At 32.3% G+C, this 26,080-nt stretch overlaps 1 protein-coding gene across 1 annotated transcript in view; it reads left to right on the top strand.

Annotated features, from left to right (window-relative positions):
- The window catches only part of LOC132736730 (uncharacterized), a 39,765-nt gene extending 14,816 nt beyond the window's left edge, over positions 1-24,949 (top strand). Inside the window, exons 3-13 of the mRNA XM_060723928.1 lie at positions 15,499-15,709; positions 16,420-16,635; positions 16,946-17,068; positions 17,815-18,021; positions 18,207-18,364; positions 19,051-19,181; positions 19,907-20,069; positions 20,330-20,534; positions 21,527-21,695; positions 23,137-23,329; positions 23,694-24,949. Coding sequence (XP_060579911.1) covers positions 15,499-15,709; positions 16,420-16,635; positions 16,946-17,068; positions 17,815-18,021; positions 18,207-18,364; positions 19,051-19,181; positions 19,907-20,069; positions 20,330-20,534; positions 21,527-21,695; positions 23,137-23,329; positions 23,694-23,993 — 2,076 coding nt within the window. The 3' untranslated portion in view covers positions 23,994-24,949. The remainder of the gene's footprint in view (positions 1-15,498; positions 15,710-16,419; positions 16,636-16,945; positions 17,069-17,814; positions 18,022-18,206; positions 18,365-19,050; positions 19,182-19,906; positions 20,070-20,329; positions 20,535-21,526; positions 21,696-23,136; positions 23,330-23,693) is intronic.
- The last annotated feature ends 1,131 nt before the right edge of the window (positions 24,950-26,080 follow it).

Here is a 26,080-nt window from a genome sequence, read left to right as displayed (position 1 = left end):
ATTGAAATAATATTGAAATTCAAAATGTATTCTCTTCCATCATTATTTTGATATTTTCAATATAATCTAATTTGTATTTTTTTAAATAATGCTATGCAAAGAACTAACGACTATGTTCCGTGTATTAGTCAGATTGATATGCGATACAGTTTCCAAATCATAAAAATACTTTAAAGCAAATTTAAAATAACTCGTTATATTAGTTTTCTGCTTCCTTCCAATCATCACTTGTGAACAGATTGACTGTTTTTTTCATCAATAATTGTTGATAATACATTATTATCAAATTTTAATTATTTATAATCAGAGCTATACAATTAACGTTGATGACAATGACAGATGTATCGCCAGAGGACTGCATATCATAATGCACGAATTCTATCTAGAAATCCCTTAAGGTAATAAGAATGCGATGACTTACTTGATAAATGTCTCTGTATGCTTCACAACAATCAATCTTTCAATAAATATTTGTTGATAAAGAACAAAAAATTACCAACAACCTTGTAATATATTCGAATTTCTGTAAAATAATGATACTGAAATATTTTCATGTATATGTCTCTATCGACTGCTCATTCAATAAGGTTGTAAACGCATTTTTAACAAATTTGATTGTTCTTTTTTCAATATTACATGTATGTTATCAAAGCTTGTCATTTTCTAATTAATACTTATCAACCCGAGTCGATGCTTCCGAGGGATCACTTTGTTTCCAGATTTTTCTACAACATTTTCAATTTTGTCGTTTTGATGTTTCTTTAGGGATTCTTAAATTCTCTAGTTTACTCTATTGTAACAACTGCACACGTCTTATCTGTGATATGCAGGCTTCATAACTTCAGATCCACTTTCAAAATTCCATTTTATTTAGTTCAGCCCATAATTTTCTCGTTTAGGGCACAAGCATTCTTTTACTTGGGGACCATTCGCCGCTTTTCATAGAATGGCACTACTGTGACACATTGAAGGTTCCATGATAACCGCTGTCGTTCAGCCTTGTTCCGCTGTTAAATTTTCAGGCCATTTTGCAGTGACAATCTACAATCACATGGTGCTGAAGTAACCGGAATACTCATAGCTATTTTTCCTTATAACACAAAGCTTTCGAATTAATCCTCATAATCATGTAAAAGCTATCCAACGTTAAAGCTTTTTGAGTTCGTGCAGTAACTGTTTATCAAGGTGCCATAAAACAGAGAAATACAAAATCTCTAAAGACATTCCAACACGACAAAATTGAAGTTGTTGCAGACTCGGTTTGATTGAGCCTGTTCATGGACGGTACAGGAAAGTGCAAGTTACCCTGCACGCACTCTAGCACTGGCTTAAGCAAAATTCAAAATTTTAAACACGAAAAGTGGTGAAATTTTTTATTAGAGACATCCGCAGATGTGTTCATACGGCGTTTATCATGGAACCGTCAATGTCACACAGTAGTGCCCTAAACGAGAAAACAATTGGCAGAACTAAATAACATGGAATTTTGAAAGGGGAACTTAGGTTATGAAGCCTGCGTAAAACTTGAGAGTGAAGTTAGCTGCTCATTGCAATAATTTGGCAGGTCACTTGCTTGGTCCTTGTACCTTTTTGGGTTCAATATTATATCAAACGTTCTAGAATTTGTTTGTCTGCTTGAACTCTGTTATTTATGTTTATAAATAATTTGTCAATGTGCGTCTGCCTCAGATTACGACGAGACTGTAATTAACGGGCTTCATTGTGTCAACCCTTGTCCTATCCTCTTTGGTGTCCTCTAGACTCAATGCCGGCAGTCCAGTGTTGAGGCATGAGTTCATTGAATGCCGCCTTGTTGATTTTGTTTTTCATATTTTGATATCGGGAAAGGTAAGGTGACTTTCATATGACTCCGCCAACGCCGTAACCCAGCGACACCAGCAGGATCACAAGAAGGCACGAAATCAAATCATATTTCTATCTCTTCTTAACCATTATTATCAAGTTGTCCTTCTCAAATGTAGAATTGAAAATACTAACGAGTTGAACATCATCCTCTTTGACCAAGAGAGCTTCATTTTGTAAAGCTTAAAATCTTAGATTTAAACACATGTAACTCTCTTGTACCTGCTCATTTTAGGCCTACTTATTACAGTGTTCCGTGCGGTATGACCAGTTATGTATCAGTGTCGCCGTTAAACCTAAACGAACAAAGCCTCATATTATAAACACATTCCTAGACTACTGGTAATCAGTTACGTGCAAATATTGGTATTTGCTTTTGTGCCAGACTGTGGAATATCACACAGGTCTCTTAAAGCCTTTGTAACAGTTTAAAAATTCTGGAAACAAAGTGATCCCTCGGAAGCATTAATCACAACAAAATTACATAAGAATTGCAGACTCGGTTTGATTGAGTCTGTACATGAGGGATACTGAATAAGTGCAACATCCCTCACGCCCCCTAGCACCGGCTTGAGCGGTACTCAATTCTCAACACTTAATAGTGCTGGCATCAATGATCCCGAAGGACCAGAAAATATAACAACACTGAAGTGAAGTACGGGGCAACTTTTTACAGCTGCCACACAGCACTTGACACCTGCTGTTGTGAAGTATAAAAATTCTGGAAACAAAGTGATCCCTCGGAAGCATTAATCACAACAAAATTACATAAGAATTGCAGACTCGGTTTGATTGAGTCTGTACATGAGGGATACTGAATAAGTGCAACATCCCTCACGCCCCCTAGCACCGGCTTGAGCGGTACTCAATTCTCAACACTTAATAGTGCTGGCATCAATGATCCCGAAGGACCAGAAAATATAACAACACTGAAGTGAAGTACGGGGCAACTTTTTACAGCTGCCACACAGCACTTGACACCTGCTGTTGTGAAGTATAAAAATTCTGGAAACAAAGTGATCCCTCGGAAGCATCTTGTTTACATTGATTCTTATGTTACTTTAGCTGCTGAAATGCTTGATCTTATGTGTGAAATTTTGACAATGTTCTTCTGAAATGTTAAATTAAGTACATGTACGTCATATCAATTAAATTGTAATCAATAAGAACTTACCATTGACAATAAATTTGAGAAGATCAGCTTTCCCAGTAGTTAAAATACTTTCAAATGACTTGTACATAGGCCAAAAATTTTGAACATATTATTTCACAGTAATCTCTACTGACAGTCATCAAACTCCTGTGATCCAGTAATTTGAGCAGACTGACCTATCAATATTTCTTGCAACTCTCCAAAAATAGAAACATCACAATAATACTTGTTCAGTGAATATACATTGCACCATTTCATGGTAACGCTTTGACTTGTGTCTTGCCCTGCTTTTGTTTGGTGTTTTGCTGGGCTCCTTGCCGGTGGTCCTGTGTTGCTGGGTCGTGTGGAGACGCTGCCCATTCTTGTTGATCGTGTTTTCCATATTTTACAAGACATTCTCCTTTAAATGGAACTTAGTTATATTTAAATTTATTCCCAACATCCACTGTACAGTCATTTAAGTTGTTAATAACCGTTTTCAATTTTGATAATGGACTAATTATGAGATTTAAATTACTAGTGATAGGAAAAAAATATAACATTATCTTAAACTTTATCGCTTCTAAGAGGTAATGTATGAGCACTTAAATATGATATGATATATGGAATTGGATCTCACTTACAACGTGGACAGTAATAACATTTAGTATTTATCAATATTAACATTTAAACAAATGCATTTCGGTAAGACCGTTTTTATACAGAGGTTTGTTGACAACATCTCATTCACATAATCAGATACGATCTATGGTAGACAAACTTTGTTCATGACCAGTTCTGTCTGAAATGTGAATTCTATGTCAAGGTTACGGAAATAGAAATGCCAATTGGAAGAAATGCTGTATATGTATAACATGATAATTATATTGCTGATGTTTATCTGAGTTTCATTACAACTAACCTTTATTCCTTTATCTCAAAGTAATAAAGTAAAATATGATAAACAAGATCAACAAGGAAAGGCGGCGTTCAATGAACGCAACCCCCATACGACCCAACAAGAACCAGTGGCAAGGAGCCGAGGCGGACCCCAAACAAGAACAGGACAGGTAGAAATTTATGTTGTTTTTTTTTGGGGTTTTTTTTTGCAACAATTTTAAGAATCGACCGAGACGCCTCCGTGGTCGATGGGTTAGAATCGATGACTTATCAATTCGTTAACTTAGAAAAAGAATTACCGCGATTAACGAATCTAGTCATTAAAGTGTATAAAACTATATGTCCGCTGCAAAGATATTTTTTTTGCATTTTGATAAAGACTACTTGAGAAATGCCTGTATGAGCGAATGGAGAATACACCCAATGAAAAGCTAAACTTAAAATAGAAACGTAATATTTTGTTCCGGAAAACATGTTATTCCCTTTTTCCACAATATTTATGTCTTTTTTGTTTTGTTTTTTTTGCAACAATTTTTAAAATCGACTGCCTCCGTGGTCGAAGGGTTAGAATCGATGACATGTTATCCAGTTACCTCTCTGGCGTGGGTTCGATCCCCGGGAGATGCTTTGGTAGTTTAGAGCGGAGGAAGGTAGTCTAGTACTGGTGTAACTCTCCAGGAACGAGGGTTAGGAAACTACCCGCCTATATGACTGAAATACTGTTGGGAAAAGTCGTAAAATGAAACAAACAAACTAACAAACAAACAAGAATCGACCATTACATCATGGGAACAATATAATTTTAATTTCAATAATTTCATAAAACTATTTCATAAATCATAACTTTATACATTTTAAGCAATAACTTCCGCCGTAATAAATTTATTGAATATAAGGTATTAATTTATTTAGTTTTCGAATGATGATACTTATGTGTATATTTAGTTCGATGGTGAAGAAACTCAGAAACATGATCGTGACCCCAGTTTGGAGTTCAACGATCGAATGTTTTTATAACGATGCAGACACCTTTATCACGAGTCAATCGCTCTCTTTACCAGACAACCGCTCCCTTGCTTTTATTGCGTAGCTTATTTATACTTAGACTATCCACAAGGAAAGACATTTTCAATGAGTTTAGCGATGTGAATGATTTATATTCCTATATGGGAAAAAAAACAAATAATTAGGTTCATGTATTTGAACTCGTTTCTATGGTAAAATCTATTCATTCAAGGTAAAGACAGATAAATTAAGAATGATGTTTCTTTGTCCGTAATCTATTGAATTAATCAATGCATTTGTAGAAACTAACGTTGGAATTGTATCTAACAGATATACACTTAATCATTTCATTCTTTGTTAATAAGAAATTACAAGTAATCCAATCTCGTTTTTGTCCGCATTTCTTATAATTAAATAGTGGCAAATAATGTGCAGTGTACAATAATTTTATGACAAAATGTTGAAATTGTTTTAATGAATTATTCAGATTCCTGCTTGAAGGTTATCAGGGAAAGAACAACTTTGTGTGCATTATATGTAACATAAAGTATAACTACGATGGTTTTTTTTGTTTGTTTGGATTTTTACGGCACGTCAACACATAACTGGCCATATCGTGCCAAATGCTATAATAGGGTTTAAAGGTTTTTAAAATCTTAAATTGAAACTGCTTTAAAAGTTATCTTTGATTTCATGCTTGATAATTGATACTGAAGAAGTTAAAGATCCTGTATGTCGTAATTGAGGTTGTATACCACACTTAAGTGAAATTATATATATGTATATAATTATGCTTATTAAACAATTTTCAGACATCGAAGAATATGTAAAATATGTACTGCAAATATGTGTACATATTATATGTAATTATTAAAATATATGCATTCATTTCTTACTGAAAAATTTGACTTAGACTTTATATAAAATAATTTTTTATTACTTCCCTTTATTTACATGAAATGTAAGAGTCGGTAATATCTTTATATTAATAATTATGCCTTTTGGAACTTACAAAATTGATAAATCTTAGTTTTAGCATCATATTTATGATATAAAACCATTAAAAATTGTGTAACAGGATCTTCAGCATGGAAACAAATTTAAATCGACGTGGTATACACTTTACGACAGTTAGAGAAAATAATCTGTTATTCCAATACTTTAATGATTATAGCATCTCAAATATTTGCTGAGACTATTTCAGTTATTTATAATATTCAAACCAATATTTTTAATAAATTTTATACTATTACGGATCAAACAGAGATAAATGATTATGATAAAATTGTTATTGATGATTTTGCAAAGCAGATAATATTGATTTTCATTGATCTTTACTTTAAAAGTTATTTCAGTGATTAATTTGATAATGCTTTTAATGGATTGTAGTAAGCAGTGTTGAAGTTATTGCTTATTAGATAGCTTTATCAAAAAATGACGCCGACAGGTTTTTTCTTTTCAAGTCATAATCTTTTAGATTATTTCAAAGATTTTCTCAGAGATTCAAATCTTTGCAAAGAAAGCAACTCATTATTCGTTATCCCTTAGTGTAAAATAAATGGGATGTAACACTACAAAGAAACAATCAAAGCTCCGTTCCTATAAAATAAAATAAATTCTGTATATTATATAAACATTCTCTAAACCGCCGTATGAACACATTTGCGGATGTTTCTAAATTCAAAAGTCCACCATTACCATGATTACATGTTGAATTCTGCTTAAATCGGTGCTGGGGGATGGACGGTAACTTGAACTTTCCAGTTCCGTTCATGAACAGGCTCAATCAAACCGAGCCTGCATTATTTTCAATTTCGTCGTTTTGCGCGTTCTTACGGATTCCAATTTTTTAATCTTTTTTTTTACCTAAAGCAAATGAGTTGACTGTCTCTAATATTTTTTTTATTTTGTTAAGTATTTTTAAGTATATAAAGCTTAGTTTACATACTGGGCGAACGTAATAAGCTTTATCCAGCCGTGTACATTCTAAATAGAAATAAAGTTTGTTAAAGTAAATTTTAAACAATACGAAAACTGTAACATTGGACTCCTAAATAAACATAATTTCTATATTCCAATGAATCAGTTAAACAAAAGGTTAAAACAAAAAAAATATCTTATTTTAAAAGGTGAAAAATAATGCAAGGCATACAAAAACAGAAAGCCATAATTTTGAAATTCAAGTATAAGCAAGAACGACCTTCTATATCAGTTTTGTAAAATCTTAATAGATCTCATTCATTACGGAATTATAGAATGAAAGGATGTTAATTAAATGGAAATCTCATGGGTAAATTTCAATTTAATTCACACCATTGCATGAATATCCGGTAAAACGTCTGGTTGGAAATGTATTAACATTCAATTATATAAAATCAGAAGAAATAACAAGGTGCTTGAACTTAAAAATGAAGTTTTTTTGTTGTTGTTGACATTAGGGCTAGAACTGTTATGTACTGTCAAGCAGCTGTTATCAATATTAAGTAAGTGTTACTATATTTTTTCCACACCTTAAGAATCATTTATTCCAATATATTTAGTGTTGATGATTGAATACCGCTTAAGCCTCCGGTGCTATATGAGTTACTTGACTTGCACTATAATTATATCATCTCTCATGAACTGCGACAAAACCGAGTCTAAATTCAATAGAAACATTTTTCTAGGGATTAAAAAATAATAACACATTCATCGGATAAAAAATTCACTGACGAAAACTTTTAAGTTTTAATTGCGATACAATATTCACATCGACTCAATATAAAAATCTGGAAACGAAGTGATCCCTCGGAAGCATTAATCGCAACAAAATAACGTGAGAATTGCAGACTCGGTTTGATTGAGTCTGTACATGAGGGATAATGAATAAGTGCAACATCCCTCACGCCCCCTAGCACCGGCTTGAGCGGTACTCAATTCCCAATACTTAATAGTGCTGGCATCAATGATTCCGAAGGACCAGAAAAATATTACAACACTGAAGTGAAGTGCGGGACAACTTTTACAACTGCCACACGGCACTTGACACCTGCTGTTGTGAAGTATAAAAATCTGGAAACAAAGTGATCCCTCGGAAGCATTTATCGCATAAAAATTACATAATAATTGCAGACTCGGTTTGATACGAAATGTTTTTATTTCTTTCTATCAGTTCATAGGATACAGAGCGGACAAAATATTTTGATAGTGAATCAAAATGACTGAGTGTGACCTTGACCTGAGAAAGGTCAAACCTGCGCTCGGAACATCGTCTCATTATGGTTAACATTTCTGCCAAGTAGTTTGAATTTCCTTCCACCGGTTCAAACGATACAGACCGGACACGAAAATTCCTATATAAGTCTATATATACCAATAAATCCCCGGGGTGGGGCACATTTTAATTGTAGGAAGTCCAAACTTGTTTTCTGTACACCGTCTTATTCTAAGTAATATTTCTGTCAAAAAGTTTTAATTTCCTCCGATCGGTTAAAAATATACAGAGTGGCCAAACATTTTGATATTGAAACAAAATTACTAAGTATGACCTTAACCTTGACCTGAGAAAGGTCAAACCTGCGCTCTGCACGTTCAAAGACTACAGATCAAACAAGAAAACCTGCTAACAGACGGACGGACGCACGGATTGACGGACGGACAACCAGGTGCATAACAATATACGCTGAAATTCTTTCGGGCGTTTTTATTGAAATAATTTTGAAATTCAAATGTATTCTCCTTCATCATTATTGTGATATTTTAAATATAATTTGTATTTTTTTAATAATGGTATGCAAAGAACTAACGACTATGTTTTGTGTATTAGTCATATTGATATGCGATACAGTTGCCAAATCATACTTATACTTTAATTTAAAGCAAATTTAAAATAACTCGTAATATTAGTTGTTCGCTTACTTTCAAGCATCAATAGTGAACAGATTGATTGTTTTTAATCAATACTTGTTGATAATAAATTATTATCAAATGTTAAATTATAATCAGATATACTACACTAAATGTGATGTATCGCCAGAGGACTGCATGTCATAATGCACGAATTCTATCGGTAATAAGAACACAATGACTTAAGAACACAATGACTTACTTGCGTTCATTGAACGCCGCCTTTCCTTGTTGATCTTGTTTATCATATTTTACTATATAAATGTCCCTATATGCTTCACAGCAATCGAATTTTTAATGATTTTGTGTCTATAAAGAACACAAAATGGACTTTCTTTAGGGATAATTGTTTTCTCTAGTCTACTCTATTGTAACAACTGCACAATTCTTACACTAAGTCTTACTTTAACAATATAATCAGTTACTATAATAGATTTCGGTTGAACTGCATTAGACTTGTATATTTTGAATGTTCCTGCTGAGTTCTTGCTTGCAAACATTCCCGATGTGTGGTCCTATCAGCTTTTGCTGTCGTTCAGCCTCCGTACATTCAGACTGTTCCGCTGTTAATTTTTCAGGCCATTTTGCGGTGACAATTCGCGATCACATGGTGCTGAAGTAACCGGAATACTCATAGCTATTTTTTCCTAATAAAACAAAGCCTTTGAATTAATCCTCATAATCATGTAAAAGCTATCAAATGTTAAAGCATTTTGAGATCGTTCTGTAACTGTTTATCAAGGTGCCATAAAAATTGAGAGTGAGGTAAGCTGATCATTGCCACAATTTGGCAGGTCCCTTGCTTGGTCTTTGTACCTTTTTGGGTTCAATTTTATATCAAAGCATTCCAGTTTCTTTGCCTTCTGAAAATCTGTTATTTAAGTTTAGAAATTAATTCAATGTGTGTCTACCTCAGATTATTTGACAGGCTTCATTGTGTCAACTCTTGTTCTGTCCTCTTTGGTGTCCTGCTAGACTCTTTGCCGGTAGTCCATTTTTGAAGGATGCGGAATTAGATGGCTGTCAAGCAAGGCAAGGCGACTGTCAAAGAACGCAGTCCCGGTTATAACCCAGCCACACCAGGAGGACAGCAAGAAAGCACTGAACCAAATCACATCTCTATCTCTCCTTAACCATCATGATCAAATTCTCCTCCACATAATAGAATTGGACATACTACCTTAGAACGGGAGACGATGCTTCATTTTGTAAAGCGTGAAATCTAAGATTTAACTAATCACTTGTACCAACTCATTTTAGGTCTACAACTTACAGTGTTCGGCGCAGTATGACAGGTACTGTGTCAGTGTCGCCGTTTAACCTAAACGAACAAAGCCTCATATCACAAACACATCCCTAGTCTACTGGTTATCAGTTTCCTCAAAATATTGGTATTTGCTTTTTGTGCTAGACTTTGGAATATCACACAGTTCTCTCTTAACACCTTTGTGACATGTTTAGATCTTGCTTTCATTGATTCTTATGTATCTTAAGCTGCTGATTGCTTGATCATATGTGTAACATATAGACAAAGTCCTTCAAAAATGTTAGATTAAGTACGCCAGGTCAATTAATAAATTGTAAAGTTGACAATAAAATTGAGAGGATCATCAGCTTTGTCAGCAGTTTTATCACTTTCAAATGACATCTAATTCCGCCCTTCCTTATTTGATCATATTTTACAAGGCACCAACTTGTAAATGGAGCTTCGTTATATTTAGATTAATTCCCAACAGCCATTGTGCAGTCATTAAAATTGTTAAAAACCGATTTCAATTTAGATAATGGACTTATTATGAGATTTTAAATTACTAATGATAGTACAAATAAGTAACATTATCATAAACTTTATCGCTTTTAAGAGTAAATGTTTGGACACTTAAATATGATTGGATCACACTTAGTACGTGGAAAGTAATAACATTCAGTATAATCAATATTAACATTTAAACAAATGCATTTCGATCAGACCGTTTTTATAGAGATATTTGTTAACGACATCTCTTATCAATTTCAGCGTTCACAAAATGCACAAAATCAGATACGATCTATGGTAGACAAACTTTGTTCATGACACACAAGTTCTGTCTGAAATGTGAATTCTATGTCAAGGCTACGGAAATAGAAATGACAATTAGAAGAAATGCTATATAACTTGATACTTAAGTTACTGATGGTTTATCTGAGGTTCATAGCAATTAACCTTAAGTTTATTTCTTTATCTAAATGTAATAAAGTAAACTAATCCATTTGTTCACTTAGAATTAAAGTGTGTAAAACTATATATCCGCTGCAAAGATTTTTCTTGCATTTTGGAAAAGAATACTAGCAAACTGTAATTATGAGCAAATAAAGAACGCTTTACTTAAAATAGAAGCATACTATTTTGTTTCGGAACATTTTATTCTGTTTTCTAACAATATTGATGAAGCTGAAATCGTGAATTCAGTATGTTGAAAACGGGAATTCAGGAAGTTTAAATTGTGAATTCATGAAGATGAAATCGATAATTCATGAAGTTGAAATGAACACTTTAAGTTTAATAAATAAAGATTCCATTGAAAAATATAGCAGCATGAACCCTTGCAAATGCGAAACACTTAACAATTGTCTGATGACATCTTAAAACATTTTAATAATTAATGGACAACTAATGTATGACGGAAGAACTTGTGGTCTTAAACAGTTTCCATTTCATAAATTATATTGTGTATGTTTATATCAAACCGAGGAGCAAGTGAAAACAAATGAATGTCAGAGATGAGTTTATTCATTTTATTTATAATAATTTAAAGGTACTTAAAAGGTTAATTTTGATTTTATTCTTGATAATCGTGAAGCCCTTTTCATGTTTACAAAAAAGATTTATTGCAGTAGAATGAAAGAAAATAATATATAAGTGGGTATTTATAATTCTTCTTGGTATTTAAAATTATATACTATGTAGAAAAAATACAAAATTAACTCAATACATAGCAAATGAGTCGACTGTCTAATATGATTCTTACATTGAGTATTACTGAATTTACTACTGTTAGTTTTATGTTTTATACGAGATATCTGCAACATGTAAAGTACATATACCAAATGAAAAAAATAATATAATTAACTTGAAGACACACAAAGTGGTACCTCTGGATTCCTAGTTTGAATATAATTATACTCGAATGAATCAAATAAACTAAAGATTGTAAAACATATCTTATTTTAAAAGAGGGTTAATTAGTCTTCAATTGGCACATTTTTCATATGTATTTCAAATACTGATACAAACAGGTTAAAATGTAAATGTATCATTAGGTAGTTTTGTACGATATTGCATGAACAAAATGTTGATTTAGCTTTAAGTGATTTAGTTTCAACATTTATATGATACATAATAATATTTGTTCTAGAACATATTATTATCTGCTATATGAATTCATTTAATATCAGATCATGTATCTCACACCTGCCAACAACATCATTATATAATTCTTTCATGATTTGATATTTGTTCTCAAGATTTATAAAGTTGGCCTTGGACTTCTTGCTATAATTGATAATTTCTATTTCAGGCCAATGAATCAATTAAACGAAATGTTGTAAAGGATTATTAAAACAAAAAGTATCTTATTTTAAAAACAGACAGATTATGTAAAAGCCACAAAGACAGGTCGCCACGATTTTAAAATTCAAATTCAATTTCTCGCAAGAATTACCGTCTATATCAGTCATGTAAAATATTAATAGAATGAATGCATTTCGGAAGATGAATAGAATGAAAGGAACATAATGGATTGGAAATCTCATGGGTGAAATTCAATTTATACCAATGCAATGGTATGCAAAGCACGCGTCTCGTCGGAAATACATAAATATTTAATTTATTGTTATGTAAAATCAAACTGAGTGAGATTTAAAAGGTTGATCGATTCAAACAGTTTTCATGTTGAAACATTTCATGAGAATCTCATTTTTATATGTTTTTATACTGAAAAATGATATAATTAGTGTGAAAACCAGCTAGGTGTGTTACATGTCTAGCAGCTGTTAAAAACATCCGTCCTACGTTTTTCTGTACTTTCAGAATTATTGCCTTTAATTTATTCAGAGTTGGTTGTTGAATACGGCCTAAGCCAGTGCTTTAGGGGTGGTATGATTCGGCACTATAAATCATAAGTGAATCTGCTGTTTTCAACTATTTGGATTTCTAGGCCGTTAAATCCTATAAAAACTCACTTTTTCTGGTTTATTCACAGTGTAGAGATTTTATCATTATTTAGTTTAAAGTGACTTATAATAACTCAATTTAAGTTTTGTTTCGCTTACTAGTAAACAGTTTGCTTGAATTCTAATATCTTTCAACAATTTATAATCAAATGTATAAAAGTTGATGATATTAACTAATGACTAAGGCATCAGCAGACTGACTGTCATTATGCACTGGTTCTATCTAGAAATCTCTGATCTTACCCTTGGTAATAATAAAATCACAATATGTCCTCTCAACAATCAATCTTTCAATAATTATCTGTTACTAGCGAACAAAGTTTGTCAATGTTAAGTAATTACTTGTACAACTGTACAATTCACACACCAGGCGTTTCTTTAAACATTTTATCAGTTACTATAGTCTGATTTTATTGACCTGTCAATTATGCATACATTATAGAACTCATTTAAATATTCGATCCCACTTCGGTTTGGTCCGTGTAGTTTACGAGAATTAATGTGGAGTATATTAGTCATGGATTGAAAGTCACGCCACCTTAATGTGAAGGTTTTCGTTAATTCACAATAGTACAGTCGGTTAAGAGAATGCCTGATAATTTAGAGGTCTGTGGTTCGATCCTTGCTGTTGCCATTGTTTTAGTACTCTTTCTTTATTTTGCCGTATATTTTAATGGAACAGTTTGTAGTGTGTTTTACAGCATTGAAAAGACATTTATTGATTTAAATCCGTTTTAATTTTAAACATGAATTCTTAAAACATGTTATTTAAAGAGAATATAGATATAACAAAATTAAGTAAAACATAATAAAACAAAACGAACAACATAAAATAATCATATATAGCTCCAATATTGTTGAAAGTATAAATAAGAAAATAAAAACATAGACCTACGCGGTCTCGAACTTAAAACACATGTGGCACTTAGAGTATAAACTCGTGCTTTACCCTATTGCGCTATAACGCTGAGTACACTTTGTTGAGAGATACAAATTAAATTAAATTCCATCGTACAGCGTACATCTCACGGAACTTACCGAAAATCTACCGAAGATTAATATACTGTGTGCATCGACCGTGTAATCAGTATGTAATTGACAGGTTAATAAAACCAAACAATATGACAGATTTAATTTGAAATGTATTTTTTCATGCATTTTTCTAATATCTGAATAATGTACACGGCTATTAAGGCTTTAAAAGACCCCATTATTATTACAGTAAGGACAAAAGCTCAGCTTTAAAATTGAAATGCCACTTCCACATTAAAACATACCTTGAAATATTTCAAGTTAATATTTGGCTGTAACCAAATCTAAAAAAATTGCTTGCAATTTTACTTTCACAAGTAATGCCAATATCTCTCAATATCACTTCTCAGATTTCAAGAAAATCGCGCTTTGAGTTTCACAAATCGAAGAGGGCCATACCATCACAATTAAAAGATATAATTATCTTGATTTTTGATATAGGGTATTTATTTTGAAAGCTGGATAATACATGTAATATAGACCTTCAGTCTTTATTCGTCCATTATTTATTTCCTTTACAAGTTTATAAAACAGTTGGTTATTTTTTACAACATCATAGTGCCTTTTTGACATTCTCGTAATCTGAATTTAATTCCTGGTTTAATTTCACTTATTTGTCAACTCATACCATTTGCGTGTTTATGCTAAGGTAAATGTAGTAAGGTTAAGTTTGTATCAAAACATGTTGTTTTAACACCATTTATTATAAAAAGATACCAAACTGGTGTAAACTGTATTATCATATCAAAAAATATTTTATTACAAATTTGATGAACTGATTAACTGGCATATGTTACATGACAACAATAGTATCATTTAATTTTCTCTATTGACAAAGTACTTTAATATTTCCTTCATTTTAACCTACTTTTCCGGCGAAACCCATTTCATGACAAAAAGCAATAATCATCAAAGTGTTAATAGAGTTTTTCTATTTATTTTTGAAAGCTTGCACTTTAAACTTGTTATAAATGTTTACATTAATGAATGATATCGCCAAAAGTCATCACTGATCACAAATTACTACTATGCACGTAAATTCCCTTTTCAAATAGCAATTATGGGAAAATCGTTATGTAATTTTTGCTCCACATCATTTATTGCTGCACGAAATATATGTTTTACATTCTGGAAATAAGATATTACAATGTCGACTTTATTGTGGTACCTTTGCCTTGCTAAAATGTAATTGTTTATTGGTTCAGTATTAAAAATGGACCTCCAACAGTAAAGTGTATGGTTAAGCTCTATGGGTGTGCAAGCCAATATTGCTCTACACTGTTTGCATAGACCAATCATTATTGTTGTTTTTACTCAAGGATTTGATGTCGTTCTTAAAGACTTGAGAGGACATTTGAGAGAGATATAATAAAATGTTAAAGCTTAACACAAAATTGCTTTAGAAGTTCTTAAAAGACTTTGTTAAAAAATGAGTAAACCATGTTTGTACTTTTTCCTTTTGTTTTCAGTACGGGATAAGTGGGCCATTTTGGTATGCCGCAGGAGCAACAATACAGATCCTCCTGTTTGCCATGGTATCTGTTCAACTAAAAATTCGAGCCCCTGGCGCTAAAACATTTCTGCAAGTGATAAAAGCCCGGTACGGAGCAAACACGCACAAGGTTTTTGTGGTTTATGCATTAGTTACCAATATCATTGTAACAGCTAATTCAATGACAGGTTAGTATACGCGGTCAATAAATTTCAAAAACTGTTATGAGATTAAATATTCCATTTAAGAAAAAGTTATTTGTGAAAAGAAATATAAGACGGTGATTCTACAGTATATGGAGGTTGTACAATGTATATAATTCTATTGAAATGAGATCTCAAGGAAGAAAGTTGGTGTGATTTTCACCAAACACATTTATTACTCACCGTCATGACTAAAACAGTAATCCAATATAAAAAACAAAATCTATTCAAACACCTGTGTCGTTGACAATATCACAATGCAATTTTTATAAGAACAATATTTTGTAATTATATACTATGTAACATATTTTTTGATCAAACTGCAAAGAACAATTAAATTTCATTTAAATAACTACAATGATGTTTAGGTCAGGCTTATTGTTATTAACGCAATTATTTAATATTTTGCTAGGGCAATATCCACTGATGATATTTTTGATGTGTGTTTTAATGGATGTCTAACCGATGATCGTGTTGGTTGTGTCAGGGACTGCATTCTTTGAACACGGCTTTGCCTTGTTTATCTGTGTTCTCATATTTATAGAAAAAGACTATTGAAAATGTTTTGGCCAATACTTCAAGAAATTTCCAGTTTTTTCCATGTAGCAAAAACCTGTTTTTAACGACTTAGAAAATTAAATGCTTTTCTTGCCAAACAGAAAATATGAGTATCATCCATATTGTCTATATTGCAGGTGGGTCAGCTGTTTTGTCTGGATTAACAAAGGATATGGGAACGGAGTACGCCGCTATGTTGATGACGGCTGTTGTAGGGACATACACGTGCATAGGTGGACTGGGTGCCACATTTTATGTCTCATTTTTCAACACAGCAATGATCATGATGATGATGTTGGTATTTGTTATACGTGTTTACGATGACAGTGGGAATGATGATAGTAATCCGCTCGGTAGGTATTATCAAAATATTCATTTATTTAAGACACTTTGGTAATTATTATCTACAAACCTGGTGGTATTCTATTAACAAAAATTAATTGTTTGGTATGAATCTCTAGGATTCCGTACTTTCATAACTTAAGGCTCTAAAATCACACAATTTATATGAATACATTATAATTTCTTACATATATTGTATACAAAATCCAATAAATGACATAATTTTCAAATGTCTTTTATTTATGACATAATGATAAAAGTTTTTAACATACATAGTTAGAACAACATCCAGTATCAATTTGTTTGTATGATTTGATTAAGGTTCTGAAGAGAAAGTGTTTGAGTACTTGTCCTGTAGCGAAGGACCAGAGGGCAACGAAGAACGAAGCTATCTGACGCTTGTTTCTAACTCTGGACTCATGTTTGGACTTATAAATGTCGCTGGTAAGAATTTAACATTCCATTAAACTACTCTCATCGTCCTCCATTATTTACAGTTCAGAAATTTCCTTGCACAATTTATTGTTTCTTATTTAACAATAAATTAATCATTTTATTGTTAAGCAATTGTTTGATTTTAAATGATGTAAGAAAAAATTAAATGTTCAGATATATTTGTTGCCAGGTTTCGTTGCTTAGTTTTTTTCACATTCTCATTTCTTGTAGATGGATAATAAGTATATGTTTACAATGCTTCATGCAAAGTTTATTTGACATCTTGTTCTAATTTACAATAATGTGAGAAAAATAAAGCATTTGCTAATATTTTATATTGCTTTCACATGGGTTCTTGATCTTTTTAACGTATCACATGTATATTTACTTGAATCTTTGTTGAGAATACACAAGACAAGTGTAATATTGCTATCAAATTAATTAGTCAAGACAACGTACTGTTTTATATTTGTGTCCCCTCTTTTCGCCTCCCTTGTTTCCGCTCCCGATTTTTTCGGTGCCTTCTTGATGCCCTGCTGTTGTGACTGGACTGCGTCTGGGGCCGAGTTCTGTGAACATCGTCTTTGTCTTGTTGATCTTTGTCCTCATATTTAAGAGTACTTAATGATTTTGAATCTTCAGAATACAAGAAATATCAATATGAAAATTACAGGTTAGAGTATTATTTAAGAGCTTTCTTTTATACTTTCAATAATTTTTGTTTAGCACGTGCTTTTAATTTTGATTGACTTAAGGTTGTTTTGGGACAACATATGTAGATCAGTCGTACTGGCAGAGTAGTGTTGCAGCAAAGCCTAGACAAGGAGTGTTGGGGTTTCTAGCCGGAGGCCTCGTTTGGTTCTCTATACCTTTCGCACTAGCAACTACTATGGGTCTTGCCTACACAGCACTCGGCACACAACAGGGTCAACCTTTGCTTGTTGAAAGTGATGTTAATACAGGTAAGGAATCCCTTGTAATATTTTGGTCCTGAACACAACCCTTCAGAGTGTCAATAATAATAATATGAGTAAAGAAAATCAACTTGATAAAATATTTTTGTTGTTTTTTACGCCTCATATACGTTACTGTTACATACGTCGCATGTTTATATTCTAAGTAAAAAAAATTTTTTTTTTGTATTCAGGATTGGTTCTACCAGTGGTAGCACAGCGAATGTTTGGTAAGGCTGGTGAAATGATGGTGTTAGTGATGGTTCTAATGGCTGTTGTATCTACTGGCTCTGCCGAAGTTCTCGCTGCTACTTCAATAGTTGTTTATGATATTTATCAGCTGTATCTAAAGGTTTAAATATTTTAACTACAAAAAAGGGGGCCGTTTAGGCAAAATTTAAAAATTCTCAAGTGTGTATTTAAAAATAAATGCATGTTTAAAATTGCACGCCTCTATATTTGTACGTCTAATTGGTAATTTAAATTGATTGTAAGTGTCTTTAGCAAAGTGTAAATTACTTTTTTTTGGTTAAATTTAAAAGTTAATTTTGAATATATTTTCAACATTTTCATGTAAATAAGCATGAATATGGGGGCGTGTGATCATCGTCACTTGATTTTTAAAACGTAAAAATTTATGTAAATTTTAATTTTAAAGAAATATTTTCTTTTTTGATACTAAAAAGAGGGTTTACTTATGTACCACATGATAATGGTAAAGATCAGATCTGTCAAGAGTAACATAAAACGAAGAAATTTTCGACTCAAATATTTAAGCAAATTTCTCTGAAAAAGACATTGAAGGCAATAAAGACAAAAGTATATAGGTAAACATTCAAGACCTGTTTGACTGACTGTTAATGAGAAAGAAATATTAATGGGAAGTGAAATATATCTCACCTTCCGACTTGCGTAGTCTTCAACACAAAATGTAATAAAGATAATAGGATACAGTTCTTACGTTTGAAAAAATACTTCTGTTTGTCATACTAATAGATTTTATCATTATTTTCACTTTCTTGTTTGATTGACTTACAGCCTTTCAGAAAGGTGCTAGACTCCAACAGTTGTATTCTGTGTGGAAGAGGTCGTGGAAGAAAGGCGTGCCCACGTGACAAATGTTCATGTGAAAGTATGTCCGTATGTGCCGACTGTCAAATGGATAACAAGTACGTGTAATACATTAGTCATAATCTTAGTGGTTACATTCATTGTAATAAATTTGATATGCATGTTATACAGCAATGCTTTATAGGGAATATTACGAAACAAGTAATAACTGGTTATAAACTGTATTGATATCATTGCATGTATATTCATTTTATGAATAAATTAATTGCATTCTGGTTACATTTGTTAATGTGTGGGAATTTATTCTAGTTAACCTATTTGAAAAGCTACATCATAATTTTAAAAGCCTTGTTTTATTACTACGATTCAAAAGGACTGGGTCCATTTACTTCTTATCATTACCAAGAAATCGTTCAATTGGATCTTGATAACACTCAAAAAGGATATCTGTTTATTATAACTCATTAGAAATTGTTCCGGTAAAGACCGGATATGTACCATGCATTCGTGCGGAGTGGGAAATCCTACTTTCAGTTTTTAAATGGCAGAAATTCTAATTGTGTTGTCATGAACTAACATCTTTCTCAATCTGCTAAGTTAAACATATTGAGGATATATAAAGTTTTGGGTAAGAGATATCCATAACGAAAACGAAACCAGTCAAATAGTTGACAATTGAAGACTAGGTTTTATTGAGTCTGTTCATGAGAAAAAAAAGGAAAGTGCAAAATCTCTCACGCCACATTGAACCGTTGCAAGCAGCATTTTTCCCAAACACTTTAAGTATTACAAGTATAATTAAAATAAGATTTTTAACTTTCAGGAAACGAAGTGAATCTTCGAGAATTCCTCCCCCTATGTACACATGTCGAGTTCATGGAACCTATCGCGAGTACACAGACTATCTCTCACACATGAAAAACTGGGGGTTGTTTTGGACAACCCTTTGTATTTTACCACTTACCATACTTCTTCACACCTTACAAGTAATTATTTATTCATTTTGATACACAGCTTACTTCAGCAAATGACTTTATTTCTTTTCAAATTTTTAAGACATAGTTTATTTTGTTAAAGCAAAACATGTCTAACTTTCCTTTTTCTGGTTGACGCTATTTAAAGATGGACTAAAACTTTGGAAAAATTCTAAATTTCTTAAATGTGCAGTCTGTCTTGAAGCTTAAGAAAGATCTTTTTAAATAAGTCACTAAAGATGAGATAATGTACTCTATCCATATAATTTTAGATCAATCTTACCGCCGTTTACTTGTTCATGGGTGTAACAATCAACTCTGCAGTGGTCCCAATTGTGTTGTCAATGTTCTGGGAGCGTCTTACAGGATTAGCAATGATTGCGGGAAGTATAGGCGGAACAGTGTTAGCGCTGATAACATGGATTATTGTAACAGCTTCATATCCTGGAGGTCTGAAGGACTTCAAAGACAACGCTAGTAGGAAGAATTTATATTTTATGTATTTCATCTTAAAGTTTACAGAATACAGAAGAAGAAATTATTTTAATATTTTTCTTGAATATTTTACCTTACCAGTGTGTTTGTTTCTTTCCAACGAATATCTTTTAGTTTTTTAATTTTATTAATTGTAGCAAACTTTTAGATTTATTAATTTACTTTCGCTTTTATAGGACTTCTTTTTCTCAATGCTAGTAGTTTATTGACAGTAATTACAACAGAATTGTTAATGCAAAAATCCTTACTATTTAATTCAAATTATCAGATTAATGTATTGCCAAAGAATTTCACCACAAAGTATTTGTTAACAAAATAACACATGTCAATGTCAGTGCTTTAATGTATTGTTATTCAAATTACAGATCTGAGTAGAGATCTATCAATTGCTTTCAGTGTGTGAAATTCATGATCTATTTAATATTTATACGAAATCCAATGCCTGAATAAACTTTTCATGTTAGTGTAATTTTATATTCACAATATTTCAAATGCCATGTACAATGAAATGATGATGTGATATCTAGAATCTGGCATGCTTTGTCTAACATTTTCGAGACCTCAATGCATTGCTCTAGGTAAAAAAAGATCAATGCTGTACACGACAAATTGATGCAATAAAATTTGCTTGATACTGATGAGTTTTTGCAGATATAAATCCGATCACCGTATTTGAAGCGTGTAAGTTATTATATTTTAACATGTATCGTGCTTTTATCACTATGCACAGAGATGAAGAGAAAATAGGTGTAAAACTGATACATTAGCAATGGTCACGGACTAATGTAGGCGGCCTTCGTGGTTAAATACGACGCATCAAAACTTTTTTTAAAAAAAACGACATTAAAAAGCTAAATAATTAAACGCAGGCCGATGTTATTTCTTTTTTTATAGCGAATATTTACTTCTTTTATAATATATTAAAATGTTTGTATTAACCTGATAATATATCTTTGTCAAAAACTAACTTTCAGCAGAGGAAACTCCGATGTTATTTGGAAACTTGATGTCATTAATAGCTGGTGCAGTTATTTCCGTTTGTGTCAGTTTGTTGTCAGGAAGCAACAAAGAAGGCTCTGAGGTGTGGGAGAAAACAAGAGACATAGACAATCCGCTAAGTCCGTGGACTGAACTTTACGAGAAGTAAGTTACAGGATTTTTTTAATCATTGGGTGTGCTCAGTGTTTTAATTCGTCTGTAAGTGGATCAAATAGAGCATCAAACGGATTCTGGAGAATTACTGATATGCGTTTTTTATAAGATCACATTCTTTACAGGATCCATTAACCGGAGTCTTTTATTTTGACCAATTTTTACATGACCAAGGCTGTAGTTTTGGCATCTCTTTTTATATGTCCGAAAGAATTTCGAAAATAATGTGTTATACCCCCTAGCGTCCGTCTGTTAGCAATTTGGTTTCCGGAGCATAACTTAAGTTTCATTTGGTCCATAATATTCGAACTTCATAGGATGGTTGTCCATATTGTGTAGCAGACCTTATTGATTTTTGGGTCACAAGGTCAAAGGTCAAGGTCACTATAACCTTAAAATTGAAAACAGTTTCCGCTCAATAACTTAAGTATTAATCAACCTACAGCTGTAAAATTTTATAGGATGAACAGAAATGCAAGGTCAAAGGTCAAGGTCACTATAACCTTAAAATTGAAAACAGTTTCCGCTCAATAACTTAAGTATTAATCAACCTACAGCTGTAAAATTTTATAGGATAAACAGAAATGTCCAATACATTACCCCTATTGATTTTATGGCCATAAGGACAAAGGTCAGGGTCACAATGCAATGACCTTAACATTAAAAATGTAATTTCTGGAACATAACACAAGTTCAATTTGGCTTACAGTGTTCAAACTTATAGGATGATTGCCTATATTGATTAAAATATCCATATCTATATTGGGGTCACAAGATCAAAGGTCAATATCAAATGACCTTAATATTGTAAACAGTTTTGCAACTGTCAAACTTCATAGGATGATCACTTATATTGAGTATATTTATTATTAGCCCTAAAAATGCTTACATGTTATACCCCTGGCGTCTTTCCGTCCCTCCGTCGTAGGTTTTTTTAATTACAAGATAACAACTTGATGGTGGTGCTTTAGAAACAACAACTGTATATATATATATTTTGTTTATTCATTCAAGACTTACACTTTTCGGGCATATAATGCTCCGCCTGTCGGTGCTCTTATTCATACTTATATTTATAGAGGATAAGTATGTTTAGTTTTATAAATCAAAAACATAATCAGTAGTGTCACTAATTTAGAGGACTCCACTGAGATCCATAAGCGTAAATATAAAACATTGAATACAGAAAAATCTACAAAAGGTAATCAAGGAATAAGCACAGAAATAAATTAAAAATCAATTTTTTGTGCTATTCTTAGCGCAATTTAAAGTTGGCGAATTATCTAAAATTTTGGTCATACGTTTTTGGACAATACATACATAAAAAAATAGTAATCCCAGTCCCGGCATGTCAAAATACATGTACCTCAGTGGATTCCCTTAAAGTTAATGCCGTCGGCTGTAAATAATTATTATTGTTGACTTGTTTTAGGGATCTTAATCTAACGGGTGCATCTCGTTTGGACAATAGGCCGCCACTTGAAGAGGTGCAAGTAGCCTTTAGGTTTGCAAAAATGGTTGGATTTATTGGATCAATTTCAACAACGGTCGTATTAATAATACTTTGGCCGTTAATAATGATGTTTGGTGTATCAGTTATGGACTTCGATTCATTCTATCAATGGGTATGTATCTTTTTCAGAATATTTTACAATTATGTCAATATAAACTTGTTTAAATGAAAATATGATAATCAAGTTTCAAAGGTAGTGTTTCAAACATCAGTCGAGATCAAGTATAAATCATCTTTTCAAATCCATGTCAAGGTGCCTTACGAGCCGATTAATACCATATCAGATTCTGGAATAAAACAAAAAACATATATAAAAACACAAATACAAAGTGTCAACTTTTTATGTATCATTTATTTATAATTTCCTAATAATGCCAAAGGATTCCATTTCATATCAATGTTTTTATCCTTTTTAGTCGAAAAGTCAAAAGAATTTGAAACAAAGAAATAAAAAAAAACTTTTTCTACTTTTTCAGGTTGCGGTTTCAAAAGTGTGGGCCTTCCTTGCAGCAATATTTATCATTATCGCCCCATTCGTGAATGAAATTTATGACATATACAAAGCATTTTTATCAAACAGACGCGTTCATCCTGTCAGGCGGAGGGATACAAAAGTTAATGCGCACACGTCACATACAAACGTTGAACATGTCGGTAATGAAACAAATGCTGTCAATGTTGAAGAATCCAACAATGAGATTAACAAAGTAGAAGTAGACGATAACGTCACCGTGGAAAATGTACGCTTATCTGGAGTGGAAAAACTTAGTATTTAATTACGGACTTGTGGCACTTATTCAAAGAAATCGTTTGATAGATCGATTAAAACGTTTAAATGAATGTGTTATCGAATAATTATTTTGATGGACATATTGCGTCTGTGGAGTTCGAGAATGAATACATTTGATGCAATGTTATCTGTACCTATGTGCTGTAAAGAAACAGTTTAAATTCGTAATTCGATGTTACGAAGCTTGTTCATGCTATTGCTGCTAGAATCGGCATTGTGATTTTTGTTTAACATTGATTGTTAGCTTCATACCTTTCAAATAAACGTTTAAAAACTATTTTCCGTTTTTAGAGGAACAACAACAGTTCTAGTGAAACGAGGTAACACGGTCATTATATTCCAAGGTCCCTAAAGGGTTTAAAGTATGTGTTCATATACTTTTTTACATGTACCTAAGTCTTACGTGATTTTTGTAGGAGAAGACAGGGTATATGGTGAAACAGATACATTCAAATTATGAAACTTTGAAATCTTTTAAAAGTCTTTGTGGACTAAATTAAGCACACCTAAAAATATGTAGCAATTCAAAATCTTTTCGTTTCATGGCCGTATTTTCTGCAATGCCATATTCAATATACTGACCATCACTCATTGTTTCGAAGAATACTTTTATTTGAGTCACTATTGCTTGAGCACTCATTTGGTATGATTTATTTGACCTTTTTTTATCTGAATAATGTTGACATGATAATGAGTCATATAAATACATACTAATTCATTATTTGCAATAATTTTGAATAATCCGTTCATTGTGAAAGATGTCCTGTGAATGTAATTGCATATCAAGGATAAGTCGAAGAAAAGTAAAATGATCTGAAACCAATTTCTTGCAGTTTCGGAAGCTTTTGAACATTTGATGCATTTGTTTTATCTGATTTTGCTTTATATTGTCTGTTTCACTCATTTTCATATGATTTTATTTTTGAAATAAAATATTGATATAAGTTGTTTGTTTTTAATTGATTTACAATTACAATCAATGTGCTACTGTAACTACGTGGAGTAATACAATACATGTATACAACATCTTTCACGCTATATCATTGTATGACTTTTAATTCATTTAATAGTATTTATCACGGGTCCTACAGAAAATCTGTTTTTTTTACTCAAATGTATATCATTCATTTTTAAAAGACAGAAAAAGCAAGTGATTATCCGGTTTTGTTTTACAATTCCTGAATAAAAAAAACAAAAACAATATTCCTTTTCCAGTTGTTAGACATATTTAGGCAAATTTTAACCCATTACTGCATGAGCATTTTGTGAAAAATGGCTGTTTACATTGAAAAGTCTCCCGTTACAAGTTCATATTGCTATAAAACTATAAAAACAGCTTCAATACTAATCATACTTGGCACAAATGTTGACTGGACCATTGCCTCTGTAAAAACATTCTCAGTCTTAAATTTCCTGTTACCATGGTAACGAGGGGACATCTCAAAATTGCCAAAAATCAATCTTAAAGGTTTCTTTTTTAGCCTGTCACAAGTCCAAAATTTTCTTGGCAATGAGGGGGGCTTCCGCCCCCTTCAAATCCCCAAAACAGAAGGGGCACATCTCCTTTTCTGGCAAGCCCCTATTGTATCTTTTGGATAGGGAGCGGCGCCGAAAAAGTGGTCACCTTTTTAAACTACATTTCTCAAACAAAAACTAGTGTTGGGGGCCTAAATAAGGCCTTTCTTCACCACTTGAGATAACAAAAGGGCGGAAAAAGGCGTGAAAAGGCGTGTATATCTGGTAATGGGTTAAAGATATAATCTCTATATTTAGATTTGGATGAAATGAATACATGATATAGACAAATGCATTGTACGAAGAGTACAGTCATAGTATACACCGTTTTCACTATATTTACTGAAGTTTTATTATAAATGTTTTGTACTTAAGTCAACTTTCCTTCAATAACATTGTGTACAATTATCAAATGGTCATCGGAAATGACGTGAAAGTTATTAATGTTCCGTCACTTTTCGTGGTAATAGAATGTACATTGCTTTTTAAAAAATACTCATTTAATTGGATAAGAGGATATTGGTACGCGTTTGAAATAAAGCAATGACCTTTTTTTAC

The sequence above is a fragment of the Ruditapes philippinarum genome, unplaced genomic scaffold, assembly GCF_026571515.1.
Source record: "Ruditapes philippinarum isolate M1 unplaced genomic scaffold, ASM2657151v2 ctg1994_1_1_1_1, whole genome shotgun sequence".
NCBI lineage: Eukaryota > Metazoa > Mollusca > Bivalvia > Venerida > Veneridae > Ruditapes > Ruditapes philippinarum.
This window is presented reverse-complemented; position numbering and strand designations above follow the sequence as displayed.